This window comes from Gopherus flavomarginatus, chromosome 1, assembly GCF_025201925.1.
Source record: "Gopherus flavomarginatus isolate rGopFla2 chromosome 1, rGopFla2.mat.asm, whole genome shotgun sequence".
Lineage (NCBI taxonomy): Eukaryota > Metazoa > Chordata > Testudines > Testudinidae > Gopherus > Gopherus flavomarginatus.
In genome coordinates, this window is record NC_066617.1 from 276,655,068 (window position 1) to 276,682,235 (window position 27,168).

Sequence of the window (27,168 nt, forward strand, 5' to 3'; positions counted from 1 at the left end):
TCAAGGCTTTATGCCACTGTTTAATTTATTAATTTTAAAAAAAAAAAGTGTAGTATCCTTGAAATAAACACACCTACCTACTATTCTTAAGATTTGTTTAAGACAGCAAAGAAGTTAGAACAATTGTAGGGCCTAAACATATGGAGTTTGATTCATGGATTAATTATTTAATGTTTGGAAAAGCAGGCAAGAGTTTGTCAAAAACATTACATACAACATTGTGTATCTACCATGAGCAATGATATAAAGACAGATGTTTTCATTTCTGAATTGAGTATATTTTTTGCCTTTCATCTCTTCATGAGCACTCTAAAGTCCATCATTCACTTGTCAGCCTCTGACATTTAATGAAGTTTTTTTGCATTTAACATCAAGTGGAAGATAAAGTTACCTTCAATTTCTGGGAACGTAAGTTAACAAGGAGTTAGTTTTATCTTGGAAGAAATACACACACGAAGACACACATGTAGTCATATACAGAAGGCATTGACTGACCCTTAGAAAGGAACAATCAGGAGAAAAATGCTTACTCTCTCCTTCCCCCCGCCCCAGTGGTCTGTGAAATGAGGATATTCTCTCTTCTATTCTCTCATTTTGTTTGCCTTGTCTATCTAGATTGTAAGCTTTTCAGGGAAGGGACTGTTTCTTACTGTGTGTTTGTCAGCAGCTTACAAAATATTGCTTGTTTTGGCTGCTCCACCCAAAGGGAACTGCTGGAAGCGGTGCGGGCCGAGGGACTTACTGGCCTCTGCTTTCAGTGGCTCCATTTGGCCTGGAGCAGTGATCCACAGCCAGTGGGAGCCAAGATCGGCTGGACCTGCAGATGGGGCAGGTAAACACACCGGCCCGGCCCACCTGGGGCTTTCCCTACACAAGCGGCGACCCCTGTGTGAGAAACCCTGGTTAAGACCATGCTCAAATCCTACTGTGCAAGCTTACATTTCAATGTGACTGAAGCACATGTTTAAGTGCTTTCCCAAAAATGATGTTTTCCTCAACTGGAGCATAAAGATCTTCTCCTTTAACAAATCTAGATTGTTAGAATAGCAGCTTATTAGATCAGGATACAGTACTGTGAAGATGGATGAGTAACAGGCTGTCTTAGAAAGATCACTAGTACATCAAAAAGAAAAATATATCAAATATAGTAGAGGAAATTAAACGTGTATTGTTCTTGCGGTTGTCCCTCCACAATGTCATACTTGGAATGAGAGTGTCATCTTGTAAGATTACTTTCAGACTCAACTGATGTCATGAAGTATCTTTTCGGAGTAAGTAGCACATAATAAATACTATTTTAATTTATTTTTTCTAAATATTTGATTTCCAACTCATTTTTAGAGGCTGGGATGTTAAAAGGTGCCCAGAGTTAGGTGACCAAATCCCATTGAAATTCAATGGGCGTTGGGTACCTAGATTCCTTAAAAATACTGAAAAATTATATTTCAAAAGTCTATTAGAAGATTTAAAATACATACAGAGTATAACATCAGGTGGCCAAAACCACCTTGGGGTTTTACAGTAACCACTTTCTTATTTTCTTTTCCATTAGTATTGAATGTTTTGAAAGATTTAGCATGATCACAAAACTACCACATACCTATGGTTCAATAGCAGCATGCCATTACCTTATCCTGTTATTTATGAGTAGCCACTGGCTATAGTTAATTTAATATAATAGTAATGGACCAACAGCCAAATCCACTTACTACAATGTGTTTGTACATTGTTTTCTCCCATGTTTCCAGGGAAGATCTGAAAGATTTATCTGTTCAGCTGAAAATATTTATTATGTTAAACCAGTAATTCATTATGGCAAGACATTCTACCACTATTTAGTTGGATTAAAACATCATTGGACAGGTATCATGATTTGCAGAACACCAAATGTGTGCCAACAGACACCAGTCACATTAAGATGATGCAGATTAGGATAAAGTTCATTGCAATACCTGTAACATGTAGATTTAATTCCTATCTTTAGATAATTTTCAGTCTTATTTTGTACATGTTCTAATTCATGATGCTCAACTACTTTGCTGAGATAAGTTTACCACAATCATCTCCAAAGTAGACCAATAGTATTCCTTTGAGACTAATACACTAATTCACTCTTAAAGAACTTAAATAGGTGGCGGTAGAATAATGGGACTTACAGTCCGTAAATTGCAGAATTCTCTTCACTTCCCCACTTCCTGATCCTCCACAACCATCCTCATCATCACAGTCTCCACTGACTTGTTCATCCATACTTCCACCACTGCCCGTTTGTAGTAGACCCCACTTCTCATGTTTAGGAAATGATTTGCCCTGCGATCGCTGCAAGCACAAAATAAAAAATACACCAATTATCAACAGAGATGAGCTAGATTCAAAATTAGACAAAAATTACAAAAACAGGAGTAATTGTGGCACCTTAGAGACTAACAAATTTATTTTTGGATCAGCTTTTGTGAGCTACAGCTCACTTCTTCGGATACATAGAATGGAACACAGACAGGAGATATTTATACATACAGAGAACATGAAAAGGTGGAAGTGCATACCAACAGGAAGAGTCTAATCAATTGAGATGAGCTATCGTCAGCAGGAGAAAAAAAATTTTGAAGTGATAATTAAGATGACCCATAGAAGGTTTGAGGAGAACTTAACACAGGGAAATAGATTCAATTAGTGTAATGACCCAACCATTCCCAGTCTCTGTTTAGGCCTGAGTCAGTTGTGTCTAATTTCCATTTTAATTCGAGTTCAGTAGTCTCTCTTTGGAGTCTGTTTTTGAAGTTTTTTTGTTGCAAATTAGACACATCTCAATTGATTAGACTCTTCCTGTTGGTATGCATACTTCCATCTTTTCATGTTCTCTGTATGTATAAATATCTCCTGTCTGTGTGTTCCATTCTATGCATCCGAAGAAGTGAGCTATAGCTCACAAAAGCTTATGCTGAAATAAATTTATTAGTCTCTAAGGTGCCAAAAGTACTCCTGTTCTTCTTGCGGATATAGACTAACATGGCTTCTACTCTGAAACCTGAAAAAATTTAGTTTGAATGAGCACCCAAAAGTTCACATGCTTCTCTAATATCCAAACCTCCAGTCTGGAAATCAGGCTGCTGGACTGACAAGATCAGGCAATTTTGTTATATTTACTGAACCTTTCTGGATTCCAGCCAGCCTACTTCAGGTTTTTGGGACTTGCATTTCTAATACCACCATAAGCAAATGCTGAGGTGCCCAAAAGGTGTATATTTTAAAAACTGATTATGGGGACTGAGCTCAGCATGCAGATTTCCTCAGCTTGAGTTTCTGGTCCACCGGACCAGGCAAGTCATTTAGACTCTCTGCCTCTTCCTCATATATAAAGTGTAAATATTAATACTTATAGTGGTTTAGTGATTAATTAGTAGTATTTATTCACATATATACTAAACTTTGGAGATTAATGGCATTTACATAGCACTTTTCACTTTTTTGAGCTTCAGAAAAGATTCAGATAAGTACATATTCCAGATTAAGTTGTGAGTAATTTCTTATTTTATCTGAAATTACATATAGTAATGCATATAACAGTACCAGGGCCAGAGCATCTGCTAATATAAATTGGTACTGTTCCATTGATTTCTATGAAGTGGCACCAATTTACACTAGCTGAGGCTCTGTCCCTTGGATTCTTTATTATAATAGACAATTTTTTTCCTCTTAAAGCAGTTAAGGTATATATTAGTTACTTCATCATTTCAACAGTTCACACTTGGGGTAAAATTTTTGAAAGCAGCCTCTAAATTTTGCATATTCAAAATTGTTTGGTGAAGATGGTGGGTTCATAGTTCCGGGCATCAGATTTTTGGATTCAAATTACTATTGCAAAAAGTAATGTGACCCTTAAATGAGCACAAAAGCTTAGTACTTCAACCACACTTCTACAAGACCAGTGTCCCATCACATCATGCCTGGGGCATTAAGTTCAATGTTGACTTGGTGGCATGAGTACCTCCCTGATGACTCATCACCAACAAATCCTGCCACAGAGAGGTTTTCTTTGTATAACTCATCTATATATGTTATTGTTGAGGCTCAACACTGCTAAACTTGAGAGATTGACAAGATCACAGCTTGAGATGGGTTTCTCCTTTCTATCCTATATTTCTGGGTCCATCTTAAAAGAGGATTGGATTAAGAATTTATATTTTCCCAAGTTGTCTAAATACTAGCCCACAGTAATGTTTTGTGTTCTCTAATCTTTCCACCTACAGCACAGCACTATCCTAGGACATGAGTCAGGAGAACCCAAGGGTCCCTATTAAATTGCTTTAACTATAAATTTGACATTGAAAAAAAATGTCCTCCAACCCTATCAAAACTTTTCACTTCTTAATCACTGCTAACTGCCATAAATTCAAAGAACAAGTGAGCCTTTATTTTGGTGTCCTCTTCAAGTTATTTGCTTAAATTATAGAAAATGAAGAAATCCACCTCGATATAAATTCACATCTCTTGCTCATTGGTTGTACTCTACAAAGTATGGCTCAGTCCTAATAAAAAAAAAGTTCTTTATTCAGTGTTAAGATCTTTGTGCTTCTTAAAAACTAGCCTTATTTTACTAATGAGATTATAAGTAAACAATTTTAGGGACATTTTATGTTTAAATACAGCTTTATATAAAATATGCAACAGAACAAAATAAAGGGGAAAGGAAATGCAGTTCGTTATTGGAGGTTTTATGATTATATACACTTAATGAATACCACAATTGGACAGTAATGACAATACTTTGCCACTATGTGAAAGTCATAAAGGATCGTGACTTAATTTGCAAAATGAGCAACAGAACATTGTATCTTATCTTTGGTGTCTTATCTTACCTCTTTGGTGTCTTATCTTACCTCTTTGGTGTATCGTTTTGGTAAGTAATGTACCCAGGTAATTTTTATCCAAGCATTTTAAAAGAGCTGGCAGTGAAGGTCTCTAGACCATTAATATTTATTTTTAATAAGTCTTGGAACACTGGGGAAATTTCAGAGGACTGGAAGAAACTAATGTTGTGCCAATATTTAAAAAGGGAAAAGGGGAATTTCTATGCTTGTCATTGACATCAAAGACAGGCAGGATAATGGAACAGCTGATATAGCTCTCGATTAACAAAGAATTAATAGAGGGTAATATAATATCAATAACTAACTTGTCAAACCAACCTGGCACATTTTTATTGTGATTACAAGTTCGGTTGATAATGTAATACAATTAATTGTAATACACTCAGATTTAAGAAAGGCATTTGACTTGGTACCACACAGCATTTTGATCAAGAAACTAGACTGATAATCCTCAGTGTGGCACACTAAAGTAGATTACAAATTATCCAATGGGTCTCAAACTGTAATTATAAATGGGGAATCATCATCAAAGTGGGGGAAAAATCCGCTTGAACTTCAGGGTACAAAAAGTGGGGACCTGCATGAACACTTTTAAGAATAATTCCTAGCTTAAATCTGGTACGCTGCCACCAGCCAGAATTTAGTTCCCCCAAAACCTTCCCTGGGGAACCCAGAGCCAAACCCCTTGGGTCTTAAAAAAAAAAAAAAAAAAAGGAGAAATTAACCATCTCCCTCCTTTTGCCCCCAGACTTTCCCCTCCCTGGGTTGCCTTGAGAGGCTTCACACCGATCCAAACTCCTTGGATCTTAAAACAAGGAGGAATTAACCATCCTACCTCCTTTCCCCCCACCAATCCCTGGTGAATTCAGACTCAATCCCTTTGATTTTTCCTTGTTTTAAAATCCATCAGGTTCTTAAAAAGGAAGAAAAGGTAAAAATTATCTCTGTAAAATCAGGATGGAAAATGCTCTACAGGGTACTCAGATTCATATAGACTAGAGGGACCCTGCCCCCAGCCTGAGATTCAAAGTTACAGCAAACAGAGGTAAAAATCCTTCCAGCCAAAAGACACATTTACAAGTTGAGAAAACAAACATAAGACTAATCCGCCTTGCCTGGCTACTACTTACAATTTTGAAACATGAAAGACTGATTCAGAAAGATCTGGAGAACCTGGAATGATGTCCCGTCCCTCTCAGTCCCGAAAGCAAACAATGAACCAAACAAAAAGCACAAACAAAGGCTTCCCTCCACCAAGATTTGAAAGTATCTTGTCCCCCTACTGGTCCTCTGGTCAGGTGTCAGCCAGGTTTACTGAGCTTCTTAACCCGTTACAGGTAAAAGAGACATTAACCCTTAACCATCTGTTTAAGACAGGATAGGCTTCTAATGAGGTCCCACAGGGACTGGTTTTTGTTCCCATTCTATTTAATTTTTTTAATCAGTGTCCTGGAAGAAAACAATTTCTGATAAAATTTGCACAGGACACAAAGACTGAAGGAGTGGTAAATGACGAAGCAGGCAGACCACTGCTACAGAGTTATTTAGATCATTTAGTAAATTGGATATAAGCAAAAAATATGAATTTCCCTATGGTTATAAAGTCATACAACTAGGAATGAGAGACTATGCCAGGATGCAGTGACTTTGAAAAAAAGACTTAGAGTCATGGTGAATAATCAGCTGAACATGATCTGCCAGTGAGAGGGCTAATGCAATCCTTGGATAGATAGCCTTGGGAATCTCAAGTATGAATAGGGAGGTAATATAAACTCTGTATTTGGCATTGGTATAATCACCAGTGCCACTGGTTGATAAATTGGAGATGGAGATGGCTCAGAGAAAAGCCACAAGAAGGCTTAGAAAACATGTTTTATAGTGACAAACTGAAGGACCTCAATCTATTTAGCTTAACAAAAAGGCGGCTAGGGGGTGACATCACAATCTAAGCCAGAAAGAGTAAGAATGTACTAGCTACTGGGTCATAGAGTTACCTGGGAGACCCACTTTCAAACTGCAACTCCAACAAATATGGAACAGCTTCAGCTGAAGAGAGAATCATCCCAGAATACATTATAACCCAAGGGTTAGGACACTGCACTGGACTGGAGGAAACGTGAGTGCTAGTTCCTTCTCCAAATCAGGTAGAGTCAAGATTTGAAACTGGGTCTCCCAAATCCCAGGTGAGTGTTCTACCCTCATTATCTTCTATAGCTTAGGTGTGCACTGTTAATGTCTATCAGATCAGGCCCTATAGGCAAGACTGGCAGAAGAATGCCTTTTTGAGAATCCTGCCAAGGCTTAGTGTAGGCCTGAGACATTACTCACTCCTATATTAAATTAGCCTTGACCAGCCATGGGTGAAACTCAGGGAGTTCACCACTAGAATTGAAAAAAAAGAATGTCCTGTTGCTAGTAAAGCATAGATTTACTTGGCATATGTATTCTGTGTGTGTTGCTAATAAATGGAGTTTAAAGCACAGCTGTGTAAGGCTCTTTCACTGGATAAAGGTCCCACAGACCTGTAGAGCCCTGAGGGAAAGGGCAGGTACCTAAATTAACCAGGTTTCTTCCTGAGCCCTGTGAGTAAACATAGGTGCCTTACTCCCAAAGCCCTCAGGGGAAAAAAAAAAGTGGGGGTGCCTAAATTGACAGGGTCACATCTAAGCACTTGGTAGGGTATAGGCAGGGTTCCCTGAAATATGCAATTAACATTAGGTGCAGAGCAGCTCAGCAACATCAGGTTTTAGACAACTTTGTTTTGCAAAATTTTATTTGTCAAATAAATGCAGAGACTCCAGCCTGGGTAGCACAGGTCACTGGCTACACAGAGGTGGGAGATCATGGTGAAGCTTCCCGACCTAGGACATGGATTCAGCAGTGAGGCTGTATCCAACCCTGACAGCACAAGGATGGGGCCTGCCGCAGAAACACCCCAGGGCCCTGACCTTCTATGCCAGGTGCACCAGGTGTGGGCAGGCAGGCTCATCAATGCAGGATCCAAGTGTGGAAGGGCTTAGTGTGGGGGACCCAAGTATGGGTTGAGAGGGTTCTGTGTGGGGCAATCTGGGTGTGGGTGGCTCAGTGGGGGGATCTGGATAAACAGGGGCTTGTTGGAGGGGTCTGAGTGCAACGGTAATGCAGGGGGTCCAGGTGAAAGTGGTTGGGGCTCAATGAGGGGTCTGGGTGTGGGGAAGTGAGAAGGGGGATCTAGGTTTAGTTGGTTGGGGCTTGGTGTGGGGGGGTCCAGGTGGCTTATTGGAGTGGTCCAGGTCCTGGGGTGATGGGGTTTGTCGGGTTCTGGGTGCATGTGTTGGGGGGGGGGGATGCTCAGTGGGAGGGTCTGGATATGAGGGAGTCTGGATGCACATGGGCTGGGCAGATGGAAGAGCAGCTCCCCCTACAGTGATCTCTCCCCCTGCAGCTGAGGAATGATGGGTGCAAGAAGAGCAGGGAGAGAGTTTGCAGAGCTTCCTACAGGCAGGGGAGAAATCTGGGTTGGGTCTGACCCAACTCTGGATGTCATGCAGGGGAAGAGGAAGTCTTGTCCTCCTTAGCCCAGCCAGTACTAGCAGTTGAGCTTGACGCAGATAGGAGGAACCAGCTCTGTCTTTCCCAGTCCCGCTTCCTGCCCCACAGTGAGATTTACCTCTCTGCCAGCTGCCTGGGGCACCCAAAACATGCTGCTGTCGAGGGTTGTATGACCACTTTTGTGGCATCCCTTTTCTTCCCCATCAGAAAGTCATTTTTCTGTGGAGAAGCAAAGAAATCAATGGGGGACAGTAATTCTGCACATGCAGAGTTGTGCAGCTTCTGACAATCATGTGTCTGCTCAATGTCAAACTCCTCACATTTAAAGTATCTTCTCAGCTGTAGACAATATCTCCTAGGTGTTACAGAGCTCATTATTATACCAAGATGAAGTTACAGCTGCATGTCACCAATGTAATATTTCCATCAGAGGTACCATTGAAGGGGGAGTAGGATACAAAAGGCTCTGTCCTCTGTATAACAGCCAGCATCCCCCTTTCAGTCTTAATATACCTTTTGAGCTCTTAGAGATATTTGGCTAAATAATATCAGTTCCTGTTGGCCCAAACCACTTTCATATCTTATCACTTTCAATAATCAGTTCCCCTTCCAAGACTACCTCTCTCTATAGCTGTAATGGCCATGCTTTGGCAAGATAGTTGACTTTACTGAAAGTGAAAGCCTCAAAAACCAGTTTCCCAGCTTAATAAAAATACAGAAGTGATATTTTCCCTAATTTCCACCTAGCAGCACTTCTACTCTATGTGAAATATGTTTTGATAAGGCAAATCCAAATTGATACATGTGTGGTATGATACTTGGTGCAAGTGAGATAAAAACTACATATCCAGGGTAATTTATTGCAAGAAAAAATTCATATAAGTAGGAAACAGATCCTCAGCTGGTATATCAGTATGTTTTTAATGACTCAATGGAACTACATCAATTTATACCAGCTGAGGATTTGGACCTATATCTTTAAATATTTTTGTGAGGTTACAAGACTTAATTGAGGAGGAGAGAAAAGGAAGAACTAGATTAAATATGGCTACATCTACACTGCACACTTTTCAGCAGGGTGTACTTTTCACATTAGCTTTTTAGAGAAGGAACTGTCTTGTTACAGGTTTGTATAGCACTTAGGACAGTGGGACCTTAACTGTTTTATTTTACAGTGGCCTGTGTCTGTTCCATTTTGTTTCTTACAGCTGTCCCCATACTCCATTTTGTTTTTGTTCTCCTGTGGCCGCCCTTCCCTGGCTGTTAAGTTGCTTACCAGGGCCACTGCCCTTCTCAAAGGGAGGGCCCCTTGAGTTGTTTAACAAGAGCCATTGCCCTTCTCAAAGGGATGGCCACGTGTGCTCCGTGCTAAATGGGACCACTGCCCTGTTCAATGGGACCACTGTCCTGTTATCACCTCGTTGAACCTGGGCTCGGTGTAGGGCAGGCAATGTCCAGAGCTGCAAGACCTATTGTGTTTTTAAGACCCTGGGCATGAGTCACAGGCCTCATGTGCTTTTGAGTCACCTATTGCACAGGGCTCTGCCCAGACATGTTTCTGTGCTTAACCTACGTTTTTTTCCCTGTGCCTCCTCCCCTGTGACAGAGGGAGCCTATCAGGATTACTGGCGGGAAACTACCTAAGTTTGCCTTTAAAAACAGACAGACATTTTTGGAACAAACATCAGAAAGGTTCCTGCATTGCTGCCTGGTCTGATCAGCCAGGGGAACGGGGGGGGGGGGTCCTTTCTCTGCTCTCGTTTTATTTTTTGAGTGTACCCCTGTTTTTTGAACCCCCCCACGAAGAACGAATTGCTACCTGAGAGATCTCCTGATTACTGAGATTGTACCGAGCCCTCCTTGCCTCTTCTGATGTTGCTGCTGCTTCTGCCTTTGCTGCTGCCTTGGGGACTGGTAAGAATCCCTCTGTGAAACTTTCCCTACTTTTATTTTATTACTTTAGCTGCTGGCTCTGTTTCCCCAGCACACAGACTCAAGCTAAACCTTGGTCTGTGTCTTAAAACCTCTCAAACTCCGCGGGGCTTTGCTGCTAAAAATAAGTTTGTGCCGCTGCTAAGCTCTGCTCCTGTGGGCTTTGCCTCGGGGCTCCCTGATTTCAGCTGTATCCCTTGGCTTCAGCCACCATCACTTGGCTTCCTTGGGAGCTGTATCCTGGGCACATACCACTCTGCCCTCTGTGACTTCCCCATAGCATAAGGGGCACCATAGGTTTTGTTTGTTTAGTTTAATAAGTCATAGTTTGTTAAGATTGTAGAGCTTGTAAATTTCACCTGCCTTGTTATAGTTTACTGTTTTGTTGCTCCGTATAGTTGCTTGTTATAGTTTTGCTTAGAATTGTGATATTTGTTGTTTTGCCTAGTCGTTGGTTAAGATAGATAAAGTTTTTGCTGCTTCAAATTCGTCTTCCCGCTGTCCCGATCTCTCCATGGACTTTTCCGTGTCTGTTTTTCCCCCGCTCCAGTCTCCCCCTCTGTGTGCTTCTCCGTGTCTCCCTGTTATAACCCTTTGCTGCTTTTCCCCCGCATCTGCACTCCCTCCGAACTTCCCGACTCCTTGCTGCTTCCCCCCCCCGCGTCTGCATCACCCTCCGAACTCCCCAAACCCCTCGCTGCTTCTCCCCCTGTATAACTTCCCAAAATCTTTGCTGCTTTTTTCCTTTGTTTTTGGTGTCCACTTGTTGCTTAAACCTCTCTCTAGCCCTTCTCCGCTGCCCCTCCCCTACCGAAGATCACCATCACGTTGCTCCATTGTCCTTACTTTGCAGGGCTTCAGAGTCCCTCGCTGCTTCCAGCCGCACTCTCCTCTCATCAGTTGCCACTAATCATTCACTCCCCTCCCCCCTCCTGTTCCTTGACAGATTATCGGTATCCTAGCCTCACAAATTAAGTCATTACTTTTCTTTTATACCGTTACATTGCATAAATTCACTTATATTCACATTTTACTTGTAATTATAACGCCCCATTGGTTGCTTCCACTTTTCTAATATACTTTGTATTTGCATTGATACCATTGTGTTACATTGTGTATAAGGCCACCAACACTTAATACATTCTATCTAAAATTGTTGACCATTTTATATAGAAGCTACCATTTTATTTTGCATTTCTTTTTGATACGCTTATTGACTGTACTGTACCCCATTGTGCTGAACCCCACTTACTGTACCCCACTGTTAGAACTCTTTACACTGTTCAATAAGAACCCCCCCATCATTGTCTATTGTAAACACCCTATACACCCCATCCCATCGTATTTCATTGTTAAATTCCCACCACTTCCTTTTTCCTTTAATAAAGAAATTGGCACCCCACCTGTGTGGTAATTGCTCCCCAAGATCCCATATACCTGCAGGCAGGGACAGCCTGTAGCTAAGTCACAAATGTTTGAAGATCTTCATAGTGTTCTTTCAAACATTTGTGGGTTGACAATATACACTGTGCATACATCCTGCTAAGAACTTATCCAGCTAACAGCTTGCAAAATGACACTACACTAAGTAAAAGTGAGCACAGCAATGACGAACAAAAAACTTGAAAGTCAAAATATCTAGATATCTATAAAAAGGTTTGGACAAAACATTTCTAAACAGTACCCTTATAGAAAACTGATAAACAAACAACCTAGTAAATGAGAACTATTTATGCAAATTTAGCTCTGAATTCTAGGTGAAATCCATAAAGAGTTTTGCCTGAATAACTACTTCAGGTATTGCCCCTTATCTGCTTCTGTAGTTCCTCTGTATTATTTCTTTGCCATAGTTCCTAATTTAGTAGCAGATTTCATTAAAGTTTCACCTAACTGATATTCCAGTAGCCACCTCGCTCCAATTTGACAAAATGATTTCTCTCTCTTTATGGACCTTTGGACACTTTTCAGTCTATGTCACAGTGTTTAATTCTAAATCAATTTGAATTAATTTTGCAAATAAGATTATACAGCAAAATCTAGCAACTAAAAGCATAATCCAAAGATGATAAGCATACGTCAGGCTGATAAGATCTGCAGCAAACTTGCAGAAGAGTATATGCAGAAAAGATCAATATGAACCTCTATTTGGATATTTCTTTTAAATAATCATGACAAGAGATTAATTTAACTTTGTTTATTTTGTTTTGTTTTTCAGTTAAAGTGATAATTCACATAATCTAGTTATGGCTAAACTGCTTTGACCTTTTTGATATTCTGTACATTTTTATTGATTATTGTTTTGGTGTCTTTGCTTGTTTATTACATCACTGATCTGCTGGTGAAGGGACATATTATGCCAATCAAAAGGAGGACTTCAGCACTTTACAGTTTACTTCTCCCTTTATACAAGGGAGTACATTACATATACTATTAGAGGGTGACCAGACAGCAAAAGTGAACAATTGGGACAGGGGGTGGGGAGGTAATAAGAGCCTAAATAAGAAAAAGACCCCAAAATTGGGACTGTCTCTATAAAATTGGGACATCTGGTCACCCTACTTGTATATAATTCTCATAACAGAATACATTAAAAATCACATATTACACAAAATAAGATCCATTCTCATGACCATAGCTTGTAATGAAAATGGGAAACAAGGACAAAGCACCAATTCTTGGTTTCATTTCTAGATCATCAGTCCATGGTTGGTAGTATGTGATTGAGACTAGAGTTATGTGAAGTTACCAAAAAACTAAAGGCTTGTCCGAATGACAAGTTACTGAATGCAAGCAGAAGTTTGAATCTACACAAGTTTGCCATGCATTAACTTGCTATGTGGACACCGCTACAATTCAGTAAGAGTCCCAGAGAGTGACTTGCATGCAGCAACTTGCTGTGCAGACAAATCCTAACAACATTCATATCTTATACTGAATTCATAGTGCTTCCACAAATTGCCACATAGTACATTCTGCAGGAGACTTTAAATGTTTCAGAGTAGCAGCCGTGTTAGTCTGTATCCACAAAAACAACAGAAGTACTTGTGGCACCTTAGAGACTAACAAATTTATTTGAGCATAAGATTTCATGGGCTAAAACCCACTTCATCGGATGCATGCAGTGGAATACAGTAAGAAGATTATATATTATATATATTGACAAGAAGGTGGGAGGAATGGATAGGTCATTACACAAAGTAAAACTATTACCCAGTATTTTATTTTTCCCCCTATGATTCCTCACACCTTCTTCTCAGCTGCTGGAAATGGGCCATTTTGATTATCACTACAAAAAGTTTTTCCTCTCCTGTTGGTAACAGCTCACTGTAACTGATCATTCATTATAGTATGTATGGTAACACCCATTGTTTCATGTTCTCTGTGTGTATGTATATATCTTCCTACTGTATTTTCCACTGCATGTATCTAATGAAGTGGGTTTCAACCCACAAAAGCTTATACTCAAAGAAATGTTAGTCTCTAAGGTGCCCCAAGTATTCCTGTTCTTTTTAAAGGTTGTGAAAGTTGAACACAGAATTTCAGTTTTGAACAGGATTGAGTGGAGCAGTTGCTGATAGAATCTGAGAATGTGGGTGTGTCTGCTGAGACAAAAAAAATCTCAAAACATTTTTGGAAGGCAGGGTCTTGGGCTGCAGGCAGCAGTCCACACCAGGGTCTGGTGTCTATTTTGTTGGAGCTATGTAATCTAAATACTAAATGCAAACTCCCCGTGCCTAAATAAAAATGCCATCACAAGAGTTAGATGATAGATGCCACACAATTGAAGACATATAGTGTTGGCAACTCACAATTTTATCATGAGTCCTACAATAGTTGATGTTTGTGTTAAATCTCCATCTGCCTGAACAAACAGATTTAAAATGAATACTGAGATATTAATTCAAAGTTCTTTTCTGGCCCTCCTACTTAATAAAACATTATAAACATAAGGTCAGTGCATGTTAAAGGACTCTGAATCCAGAAGGCAAATAAAAAGGTTTTTTTTAAAGTCTCACGATTTTTACACCACTCTTGTGATTTTGAACATGTGATGTTTACAGTCCTGCATGTTATTGGTTCTAGTTCTTATATTGGCGAAGTATATTTCCTGTGCCCAGGAAAATCTGAAGCTAATTTGACTTCATTTTTCTAAGAGTGTAGTTAGCAAGACAATAAGACAGATATTCCAGTGACTCGGTAAACTGTGTGGTTGCACATGACACCCCTAGGACAAGTCACTCAGCAGGCGAGGCTCTGAAGGTATCAGGCATCAACTCAAAATCACTACTGCTGCCTTCAAGACCCTCACTGCCTTCTCTCAGACATTAAGGGGCATTGTAGCAACTTTCTTCTCCTTTCCTCTTCTGGATTCTTGCTACACACCATGTAGGTGAGGAATGATCTCCCCACACCAGCCCTGGAGGCACATCAGAGGAAGGAAGCAGAACTCAGAGGTTGAGCAGAGCCAGAGGCACAGGAACTATTGCTCAAGCAGCAAGACACCAAGCTGCTAGGATCAGTGGAGCATTAGGTGAATGTGGGTAGTAATTGCTGGGTGTTTAGCTGGAGGCTGTCAGTCAGTCTTAGGACATGACAGGAGAAGGGGTGATTGTGTTTGGGAAGGTTTGTATAGGAAAAGGCCTGTCAATTTCTAGCTTTGCCTCCTTTTGTGAAGTAGCAGAACTCCCTGGGCGTCTCTCTCATTACCTCAGAAAACAGAAGGATCAGCTCTGTCAGAAAAATCTGCATTTCCTCCCAGATATTTTGATTAAATATGGCACTGACACTTGTATCTTCTTACCTAGTGGGAGGAAGAAAGGAATAGAAAGGGTATTTTATTCAGTGGTTTCTCCATGAGGCAGGAGTTCAGTGGATTCCCTGTACCTGCTGCTGCTCTGTTCTCATAAAAAGGCAGAATGGGAGGCAGTATGAGGAAGGCAGCTGTAGAGAAAAGAATAATCATGAGCCCTCCCAGACCTCCTCTCAGATGTGGTGGTGGGAGGCTGAGCTTTCCCCCTCCAAGCTGGAGGAGGGGGCAGCAAGAAGCAACTCCTAAAATGCAGGCCTTAGACATTCTATAGAATGGGAGACTATACATCCAGCAGGGACAACCAGTAGCAAAAGAGGCCATGGCATTCTAAAGGCTCAGAAGAGGTGGTAGGTACCCATGTGGAGTTCCTGAACACTGCTGGACCAAAGTCCCACTCGTGAATTGGAGCCCAACTCTTTGCCTCACAATTCTGTTCAGCTACACTGCATGAAGTTGAGGACTTACTGCATAATTTAAGTCTAATACGTCACACTATACAGGACTTTGTCTTAAGGAAACCGCTCCTGAGAGTCTCTTGCTCTTGTATCATTAATATTAGTTATTTGATCAAGTTGTGACTAATCATATAAATTTGGGGCATTAGAAAAATTTAATCCCCTCTTGACTATACAGCCAAAGAACAGATTGAATTTCAGTCAGTTTGAGGTCTACATACCTAAATTTAGGCCTCCGAGTGCCTTATTAAAACCTTCCTAACTTCTGCATATAGCTGGGGAAATGAATTCATTTCCATCTCTGACATTATAATTACGCCTCACATTTATAGTTTTATAAATGGAACACAGCACCGAGAGACCAAAATGTGTCCCCCCACAGCTCTTTTCTATCTTCAGTTGAGGTATCAGAACATCTCACACAGCAGTGGTACAAGTGGTTTTTGTCTGGAGAAAAAGACGTTTAAGAAAAACAAAACAAAAAGGAGGTACCAGTAAAGGTGAGAATAGATGAAGGAAGTAGCTGCAGTATGCAGCATGCAGCTTATTTTTGGCCCATTTCAAGATGACAGTTCTTCTTACACTACAGAAAACTGACCAATTATCCAAATTTAAGTAGGAAATCAGGAATGAAGGGCAAGGGAACACAGAGTCTGGCTGTCTACATGAAGACAGGTGCTGATCTTCCAGAAACTGGAAAGGAGGATTTTTCTGGGGGACAACTCCTTTTGGTGCTGATTGATATAGTCACTGGGTCTATGGGTGCTAACATAATGCAAGACTATGCTGACCTGAAAAAGAGTGTCCATTAGACCATAGCAGTCAGGAGGAAGGCAATAATGCTTATTTCTTATCTCTACAGCAGCTGTGTAGGAGAAACTCTCAGTGCAGTCATGCCCTGTTTCACATCTTGCCAAACACCCTTCCTTTCAGAAAATAAGGAGTAGGATGATGTTGCAATAGGAAACAAAAAGGTCACAAGTAACAAAGAAGCTGGTTATGATTCAACAGAATCTCCTTTCACACTTGACGGGCAACAAGCAGCAGCAGCGACCCTGATAGAGATTCTGTATGCTATACTATGGCTTTATAGAGATGCCAAGAAGCTGATGAATATTGATAATGCTGTTAGCAGCTAAATGATATTGCTTGAGGGAAATAATTTCTCCAGGATCCATTAGTAAAAGTAGGCAGGTAATATTATTGACATACAGGAGATACTGCAAAATAATCAACAAATTAATGTGAGAAGATCAGTAAGTCCTGTCAGTTCCTTCATCCAGGACTTTAAATACTAGTGCTTTCTTGCCTAGGGAAAGTAAGGATCTTTGTGCACTGTGAAGGCTGGCTAAAAGTTACTGGGCACATGAAAGATGGACTTGGTCCACAAGCCATTTCTAGATATGCCAGTTGTGAGCAGCAACATAAATGAGAATTAGCAGGTAAAAGCGGCAGTGAACAGAGTGAAATGTCCTTTTTGGAGGGATGCCTCAGGTTTCAAAGACATCTGTACAGATGATGCAAGACTGTCTGCAAGATAGCTCTATTATGTCTACCACCACAGAACCATGACAGCGTGTTTAGTCATGAGGAACTTGTGACATGCACTTAAATAGCTATGTTTATCTTTCTAATCCATCTGCATGTGTAAAGTGGCTAACATTGTAGTATCTAGGTCTTGCAGATGGCTGACAAGATAGCAGCAGTTTACATAAAGCGCTATCCAGTGTGCAAGCCAAGTGGACAAGGAGTATAACAAGTGTTTCTGTGATGGATTTACAAACTTGTACCATCACAGCAAAGTATGAGAGGTTCAAATACTGTTACAAAAGTCAGTGATGCAAAATAGAAGAAAGAATGCAACATTTCATCTCACTCTACTGCTTAGAATTCCATTTATTGGACCGTAAGAAAGTCTGTGAAGTCTTAGCAAAAAATCACTGAAGGAATAAGTAGCCCAAAAAATTGTTAATATACTTAACAAGATTCTTATAAAAATCAATGTCTCAATGAACAAAACCACCGCCCATACAACCTAAAAATTATTTTGTGGACTATATACACAAAAGAGTGCATCCCATTTTTTTAAAAATGATAAACAATTGCTCACTTTTAACTGTTCATTAGAGAATAATTTAATTGCTCTGTAAAATGATCTAGGAGAACACACCAGTAAAAAAAATAAAATTGTATGTAGAAACTAGTTTATACTCCAGAACAAAAGGCAGTTTTAGTTTACCCTGCACTAACCACAACAGTGTGGATATTAATGCACTGGGAGGGGAAGGTTACTTTTGTAGAGATTCCCTCAGACAGAGGTAATCCAAAATAATCCATAAATAATTACTGAACAGTAAACTCCTTGGAGTAGAGTACCTCTGCCTCACTGAACAAAATCCCTCATACTGTGCCAGAGCCCTGTATTTCAGAACACCACTGGCTCCACTTTATAACAAGAGCTTGTGCAGCCCTTTTTGCTGCTGACCATGTGCTAAATAGACACACACACTCTTAACCTTGTTTCAGGAGGATTAATCATGCTGATTCAGGGCCCAGTATACCAATGGATTCATGAGGACCTGAATCCACAAGAGGATTTAAGCATTGCAACACCTAACATTTAGTCATTTCCAAACTCATTGGTACAACCACCCAATCCACAAAGCTTGAGTTAGGCACCTATGCTCCCTATGTCATGCATGTGGAGAGAGAACTGAAAATGATCCACAAAAGTCAGCACACTAGACAGAGAGCTGCCTAAGATAATCAGAGATGCCAGTAAGAGGGGTCTGTCCTAAGCCCTGCTCCTCTCATAGAATTCAACACCTAAATCCAGACTGCAGGGAGATGCCTAACTCTGTTAGTGATCTACAATCAGGAACTCCTCTCCTAGAGTCAGGTGTTTGTTTCTTGTGAAAATGAGTTGGGTTCCTACCTCACACCACACAAAGTGATCAGAAGAGAAGGATACGGTGATTGCACTTACGTAAGATATGCAAGACCTGGGTTCAATTCCCCCTTATACTGGAAGGGGAAGAAGGATTTGAACACTGTCTCCTCATGAGAGTGGGCTAGGAGATATTCTGATGGCCGCACTGTCTCAATCTCTCCTGTTGAAGCTGTTCCACTATGGATAAATAATTAAGTCATTGGAGTGGGGAGACTGGACCCTGGCTTTCCCATCTCCCAGGTGAGTGCTCTAGTCACTGGGCTAAAAGTTATAAGGTGAGCACCACCACATGATAGTTTTTGAATGGAACCTGGTCCAGTAGTTGGCCTCTGAACACACCTACCAGATTGCACCTCAAGGGGAAGATAGTACTCCTCCCCCTATATGCCCCTGGTTTGGGGATTGCACTCTGGCTAAAGTGAGATATAGGCATCTGGGTGCCTAGAGTGAGGCAGCACCTTATGACCACAGGCAGAAACTTAAGTCCCTAGGGAAATTTTTACAGAAAAAAAAAATGTAGGTGCCTACAGGGTTAGGTGGCAGCTGAGCAGACATTCTGTGGGTTGCAGTGGAGCCTGAAACTGGGACTTCAACACCTAAGAGGTTTAGGAACTTAAACATCTTTGTAGATCTGGGCCAAGGTGCTTTATATAACAAAAGTTGTATAGAATCATTGTACTACATACTGCCTATTTTTTGGTGACATTCACCTGTATGTAGGTGTCCAGCTCGAGGTCATTAAGGGCTTGTCTACACTGGCAAGTTTCTCTGTTTTTTTTTTCTTTTAAGAAACTAATGTTGCCAAGGGGCGGGGACACAAAAGCAAAATCACCAAAGTGTGTCTACATTTATTCCTTCTGTTGACAGATTTTATCCACATTTGGGGCACCTTTGTCAACAGTGAGAACAATGGACTGTGGGTATATATCCCACAGTGCCTGGTGACACCATCGTCGCTAGGTGCTATGGGAATGCAGAAACGGAGCGCAGTGCATCCTGAAATGTGCAAAATGTACCATCATGCATCGCTTTGTGTCCCACCCCTCCAAAGGTCTCTGGCTTCCTTTCTCACCATTTTTCCAACTGTCATTCTTTTGCAGTGTGCGCCAGCATCTGCAGTGAGAGAGGATGGATCTGTACTTCTCTTATGCACTGTCAGCTGTCGTGAGGACATCGTACATGGCAGCACACTTACTCTCAAAGTTACTTGCAAAGTTAGCAGAGGATGAGTTGCTGGGATCTGAGTGTGATATGAACAGTAGCAACTTATTAGTGTTTTGTGCATTCACAGAGCAGCTGCTTACAGGTCGGTAGACTGTTGCTTTTGGGCTAGGAAAACAAGCACTGACTGGTGGGAATGCACTGTCATGCAGGTGTGTGATGATGACCAGTGGGTACAGAACTTTAGGATGTGTAAAGCAGCCTTCATGGAGCTATGTGCTGAGCTAGCCCCCGACCTGCAGCACAAGGACACCAGTTTGAGAGCTGCCCTTTTGGTAGAGAATCATGTCGCAATCACTGTGTGGAAGCTGGCGAATCCAGACTGCTACCAGTCAGTTGCAAATCAATTTGGAGTAGGAAAGTCCATTGTTGGGGCTGTATTACTCCCAGTGGGCAGGGCAATAAATTGCATCCTACTGCACAGGACCATGACTCTGGGAAATGTGCATGAAATAGTGGATGGCTTTGCAGAGATGGTTTCCCTAACTCTGGCAGGGCGATGGATGGCACCCACATTCCAATTTTAGTGCCAGACCACCTTGCCTCTGAATACATCAATAGGAAAGGATACTTCTCCCTGGTGTTGCAGGCACTTGTGGATCACCGGGGGTGTTTCATGGACATCAGTGCAGGCTGATCTGGAAAAGTGCATGATGCACATATCTTCAGGAACAGTGGCCTGTGCAGAAAGCTGCAGCCAGGGACTTTCTTTCCAGGTCACAAGTTCACAGTGGGGGATATGGAAATGCCCATAGTAATCCAGGGAGACATGGTTTACCCTTTATAGCCCTGGCTCATGAAACCTTACACAGGGCACCTGGACAACAGCAAGGAGCGTTTTAACAACAGGCTGAGCAGGTGCTGCATGTAGTCGAATGGGCCTTTGGCTGTTTGAAAGCTCACCGGAGGTGTTTAAATAGCAGGCTAGACCTTACTGAGGATAATATTCCCGTGGTCAGAGCTGTGTGCTGCACTTTGCATAATCTGTGTGAATCTAAGGGTGATGTGTTTGCTCAGGTCTGGAGCACGGAGGCAGAGCGCTTGGCTGCACAGTTTGAACAGACAGATGCTAGGGCTGTCAGAGGAGCCCAGAGGGCTGCTATTAACATCAGAGAGGCTTTGAGGAACCATTTTGACAATGAAGGGCCGTAACATGCCTGCTTTGGAGTAGCTTCCCTGTTGCATCCATGTACAATTTTGGGGCCCAAGATCTGCACAACACAATGCTTTAGAAGCCTGTTCCCGAGAGTGAAAAGAGTGTGATATGCTTTTGTAGAACACAGAATAAAATCCCTATACCATTAAATACCTTAGCCTTTATTTATTGTTAAAAAGGGTAAAACCTCACAACTGTGTGTAGCTCCAGCTATCACTGTGCAAGCTGTGAGGGGGTGGAGTGATAGGGAAACTCAGGAGTGCTGTGAAGTGAAAAGGAATGTGTGGGTATAGAGGGGGGTGGGGCTGGCAAAGAACTGTGCATTTGCTGCAGTGGTGCTCAAAATCAGATCTGCTCAGTCTGCAGCTGTATCAGAGACTTATGGAGGATCAGACAGAGATGCTCAGCTTTTATTATCCACTCTGTCACTTGCCTAGCAAAAGCAGCACTCTTTTCTGTCCTGCCTTTCGGTTTCCCAGCACTCTTTCCGTTCCCTGGTCTGTCTCACATCACGCTGTATAACCTTGTGGAACATGTCTTCTTTTCTGCGCCAAGGTAGAAGTGGCAGGTCTTAGGTGGACACCAGAGTGCTGGTTCACGTCCCAAGCCGTATAGTACACCTGTCTCAGCTCCTTTATCTTTGCTCTGCATTGCTGCATGTCCCGATTATAGCCCTTTTAGCACAAGCCTCGAGAAATTTGCCCATGTGTCCCGATTCCTGCAGGTCACTCGCAGCTGCAGCTGAACAGACTTTTCTCCCCATATACTGATCAGATCCAACAACTCAGCAGTGGTCCAAGTGGGAGCGTGTTTGGTGCAATCTCAGGTGAGCATGGCTGGCTAAGCTCCTCTGGGAAGCCAGCAAACAAGAAATGAGATTTAAAATTCTCGGGGATTGCAAGGGGGAGGGGTGGGTTGCAGGACAGCAGAGTTCAAACCACTGACCAGAGTGGCAGCATGGGAATTGTAGGATACTTTCTGCAGGCCAATAAAAATAATAATAAAAAAAAAAACAACAACAGCCACCCTGTGGTGTCTACAGTGGCTGGTTGTCGACAAAAAAAAGGGAAGGGAAAAGAGAAGTCTCTCGCAGGGGTAGAAGTTTTGTCGCCAAATCTAGGCTTTTTTTTTTTTTCCAAGTGACCTTGTAGTGTGTATGCTATTGCTGTTTTTTTTTTTTTTTTGCCAAAAGCCAGTTTTTGGCGAGAAAACTTGCCAGTGTAGACAAACCCTTAAACACTGCTTTTGAGGATACAAGTGGTTCTAAGGCCCTGTGCCCGCCCTTTGAACAAGATGAATTAAATCTCACCAAGGTTAAAACAAAGGCCAAACACTTCACACAATTTGCCTCCCCTGTCTGTCAACAGAAGCCTTTTCTTCTGTCCTTCACATCCAGGCTCCTCCTCCAGCTGTGTGTTGTGCACTAAAAGATTTGCATACAATGTTGCCTATCCAGTAGGAAAAGCTAAACTTTTAAATCCTTTGCACCTCCGAACTACTTTTAAATGACACGCTGGTTGCCAACTCCTGTCTAAATATGCACCATAACGTTTTAGAAAAATAGGTAAGAACATTAAGGTTTCTTTCTTCTCATCACATTAAAAAACCCTGTTCTCTGCTAAATGTAATATAAGTAGACCACTTACAATCAGATCCTTTCTTACAATGGGTTTGATAGAACTAATCGATAGATCATGCAGGCTTTCTGCAGTTGTGATAAGAATGTTAACTTCTCAGAGAAGCTGGCTTCAAATTCAAAGCACTGCCTGTGCATGTGCCTGCAATATTAGTTATTCAGATGCAATCAGGTAATATCCTACAGAATAATATCAAGTGGTAGCAGCCTTTTAAGATTCTTGGGAAAGCTTGGCTCATCCACCCTGCAGCTGTAATGTGTGCGCAATACTCTAATTATAGTAATCCTAATCTAGGCAGACTATGTTATTAAATGTGACATACTTTAATTGTTGACAGATGGTTTTGAACCCAATATAAATATTTATAAGGTCAGATGTATTACCGTAGCAAACGTTCACAAAAAAAGAAAACAGGTATACTAGCCTCTGAACCCTTTTTATATGTATATTCCATCTCAGGGTTTCCATTATTCGGGTTATCTGAAATCTCTGAAGGCATCATCTACTTCTTGGAGGGACAACAAACAGGCAATAGAATATACAGTCAGTGTGATTATTGTAGAAGTTAGAGAACTCTAACAGCACATCATATGGGCATTAACCTGAACGTTCCTGGTAGTTAGACATTTTCAAGTGTATTATTCGTGACTAAAGATCGGGAAGCGCCACAGTCCAAGGGATGTGCTGGCTGCAGCTTCCCGCCTCCCCCATTGGCCTGCGATGGCAGCCCGCCATCGACCAAACCTGCCGATGCGGCAGCTAAACAAACTGGCCCAGCCCGCCAGGGTGCTTACCCTGGCAAGCCATGTGCCAAAGGTTGCCGGCCCCTGGGTTAATGAGCGTCAGGGCATGATCCATACACCAGTGGGACTATTCATTGCACCTCTGTGGCCCCATGCTACTCCAAAATCTCTTGCAGAATTTGCCTGGGCATGCAAGGACCAAGTTACCGGTTGGTGCCACTCAAGATGTACTGCAAGGGTCTTGCCTATGGAAAGGCTCGGTATCAGCAGGGAGGACTTATGGACTGTCTTTTCTTCACCTAAATGATGCTAGTTGCCAGCCAGTGATGATAGTAATAGAATCAGTGCATTGATCACTGGCACTAGATGCTTCACTCAGGCCTGGGCCACTGACTCTGTGGAGGCACTACTAGCCAATGAACCAACCCAAATCCCGTATTTATTTGTTTGAGGATCTCTCTTCCATCAGCTGCTCCAGCAACTATTATGCAGAGCATCTCTACAAAAATCTTTTCTTTCAACCCTTACAGTTTGAAAAATAAGATTCATATCATGTGAGTTTCCATGTGCAGCTGTACTTCAGACTTCTAATGTATTCTAATTATGAGCCTACAATAAGACAAACTAAGTACGGTTTTCAAAAACATCGATGCTTACATCACTTTTGAAAATGGGACCTAGGCACTCTTGAAAACCGGACATTTTGTGAATGCACAAATGAATTCTCTTGTGTTGAGTTAGGATTTGAAATCAAGTTCCTAAAGGGGAAGAGCTAGCATATGTTGATAAATTGTATAGTCACTTGCTTGACAACACTTTGGGTCATTGTGAGAAATACTCAGACAAAATAACCAATGTCAGTCAGGTTTATTAATATGATACATGGAAAAGGTTTTATAGGATCACTGAAGTCACAATGCAGTTTTTGTCCAAAGAAAGGAGCAGCAGATATTCCATTCACAGGCTGTCAAATGCAGGAGAAATGCAAAGAACAACTACAGGGCCTTTACACTTTCTATTTTAACCTCGCTAAAGCATTTGACACCATCAGTATACGAGGGCTTTGGCAATTATTACATAAGTTTTGTTGGCGATTTTTTTCTGGACAACATTCTGAGGCTATTTCATGACATAATGCTTGGACAAGGCTGTGCAGGTGATGTTCTAACTCATTTCCTATTATTAATGGTACTAATCAGAGCTCCATAATTGGTCAATTCTTCTAGAATTGCTGCATAGAAGAAATTAAACATGATACTACAGGAGACCTGAATGCTGGTACCAGGATGTTTCTGATCCTGTGGGAAATAATTTAATCTAAATAGGCTGAGATCTTCCGCAAAGGCATTTGAGACCATCATTTATGAGCTGCTATATGTATGCACATACTCTGGAAGATATACAATTGATTACGGACACATTCAAAAAGTCTGAAGAAAGATATTGCCTGACTATCTGAGAAAGACAGAGGTCATGTATCAAACTGCACCAGGAAAACTCTGCGTGAAACCAAAAGTTATCATTATCATCACCATCATCAACAACAGCTGACAGCTGAACGTGGTTCGAGACTTCTGCTATGTTGGTAATGTATTGTCAAATGATGTTACCATGGACAAGGAGCTGACAGTTGTATCAGTAGAGACAGTTCATCAGACTACAGAGTTTAGCAACATGGTATTAAGCTTCAAACCAAGTTAAAAGTCCATAGAGCAGTTGTGCTGTCTAATTTGCTATATGGGTGAGAAATCTGGACCTAATACAGGAATCACATTAAGCTTCTACATAAGTTCCATTTACAACATCTATATGCCATACTCTGCATCAAATAGCAGGATAAAAATTACCAATAATGAGGCTCTGAAACATAGTTACTCCATAGGGATTGAAGTTATGCTTGTCACATCACAGTTGCACTTGGCTGGTCACATGTTGAGGATGGATGACACTAGAGCCAAAGCAGTTTCTGTATGACAAACTGAAAGCAGGCAAATGCATATGAGGCAGCCAGAGGAAACATTTGAAGGGCACACTGAAGCAGAACATGAAACAATGCAATGTTGACATTGCCAGACAGGGGTTGTCAGCAACAGATTGACTACTGCCTGCTAGTCTGATCTGTGATGAGGTTACCCCGTTCAAGAAAGTTAAAGTATCTTAGGAGATAATTGCATTAAAATGGCAAAGGTTTATGTACAATGGCAGGATGGTTTTCAACTTTTTAAGTGGGAGACAGAAACAACAGGAAGTATTATGTGCCTCAAAGGACTTCTAAAACAATGGGCCAGACAAGATTGAACTTTTAGTAGTGTGGGGTTCCTAGGAAATGCTTAGGAAGAGGTTACCTCCCAAGTCATCCATTTTAAGCTGTGCCTTGAAGAGAAACCTATTGTCTGGCTGATTATCTATTCACAGTCTCTGCAGAGACCCAAATGAGATAAAGCAGGAGCTCTAACTCATGAGGAAACTACTAAGCAAAACCTGTTATGAACTGGTGACTACAAAAAAATCCCCTTTGTACAGTTTGAAGTCCTAATCACCAACCAGAGCCATTGCTGAGTCAAAGCCATTGCTGGTAAGCTATTAGTAAGCGTGGAGGTTCCTTTAATGTTTTTTGTAATGCTTTTACTTAAGAATAAAAGTGCTTGCTTAGTAACAATTGTGTGGTAGCTTTAACAGTGTAATTGTCACAGTTATGTCTGAGGACAGAAGCAAAACAGGCCTGCTTAGGCAGTCTGTGTTTTGCTGGGGATCTCACAGTATAGTCAGGGGACTGTGCAGAATTGAAATATCCTAGTCAGGAGGGAGACATATGCATCCCCACCTAAGAGAAGATGATTGAGGAGCCTAGAGCAGATGCTTTTGATGGACTACAGAGAGGGAATAAAGGTTCAGTCTCCCTTAACTGTGACAGTATCTTTCTATATGTACTTTAAAAATGTTAAAAAACTAAGTTGAGGGCTGTCAGATATAGTTGGTGTATTTTAAAAAAGTAAAAAGAAAAAAACTACCATAGAAGTAACTTTAAACTACATATTTCAGCCCTGATCTAGCATTAGTAGTAAGGCTAGCTGATCCCTGTGACAGTGCAGATTCAAAGGATGGGTCAGGGTGTAGAATCAGATTTTTGATAGCCCAGAACCCAGTAACATTTTTAAACCACTGGCAGCAGTTGGAATACCAGTTATGTTATTGATGAAAGCAGCTAAAAAGGCCTTTCTGAAACCTTAGCACAACTAGCAGAGCAGGAGGGGAGGGTGAAGTAAGTGACCTCAATGAGTAAACATGACTCTTTGACTTGGATTGTTTTGCCAAAGCACAAGGTTTTTGCAAGATGGAAAGTTGGGCAATTATTAACTATTGCTACACAGCTGGGTAACTGATAGAAAATTCCCTACCTGACAGGTTGGTAACCTCCACACTTAATTCCTGCTCAGAAGTTTTTTTTGATGGACAAGCTATGTAATATTAACAAGGAAGAAACTGGAGCTCAATGGACACCTTTCAAGTTCCCCTGCAGATGGAAGACTGGCCATTGGACATTTGCAATTATCCACTTGAGACCTTCTCAAGACCCTGGATAATTAGGAATTTGGGATTTTGGGGGATTTTACACATATCTTCAACAGGTTAGTGCAAGTGTTTGAGACTAAATAAAATAGATTTTAATGAGCGCACTCTTGTTTTGTTTGTACCAGCCATCAATCAGTTGGACATACATGTTTCCATTGATTTATTTCTTGACACCACCTGTCAGAGTAAAGTTACCAAGAACTTTAGGATGAAAGAACCCTGGCTAACAAGGGCCCTTGAACATATCACTTTATGTTGCCTGACTTCTTACAGTGAAAGTTTACATGAG

General features: G+C 41.3%; 1 protein-coding gene across 4 annotated transcripts in view; it reads right to left on the reverse strand.

Moving 5' to 3' along the window:
• Positions 1 to 27,168, reverse strand: part of GPC5 (glypican 5) — a 1,108,951-nt gene that overhangs the window by 470,938 nt on the left and 610,845 nt on the right. For 3 of the 4 annotated variants that reach the window (XM_050948964.1, XM_050948957.1, XM_050948972.1), the window contains exon 7: positions 2,157 to 2,319. In XM_050948964.1, the coding sequence (XP_050804921.1) occupies positions 2,157 to 2,319 (163 nt within the window). Of the gene's footprint in view, positions 1 to 2,156; positions 2,320 to 27,168 lie in introns of those variants that run through there. The other variant, XM_050948973.1, reaches the window with a different exon arrangement.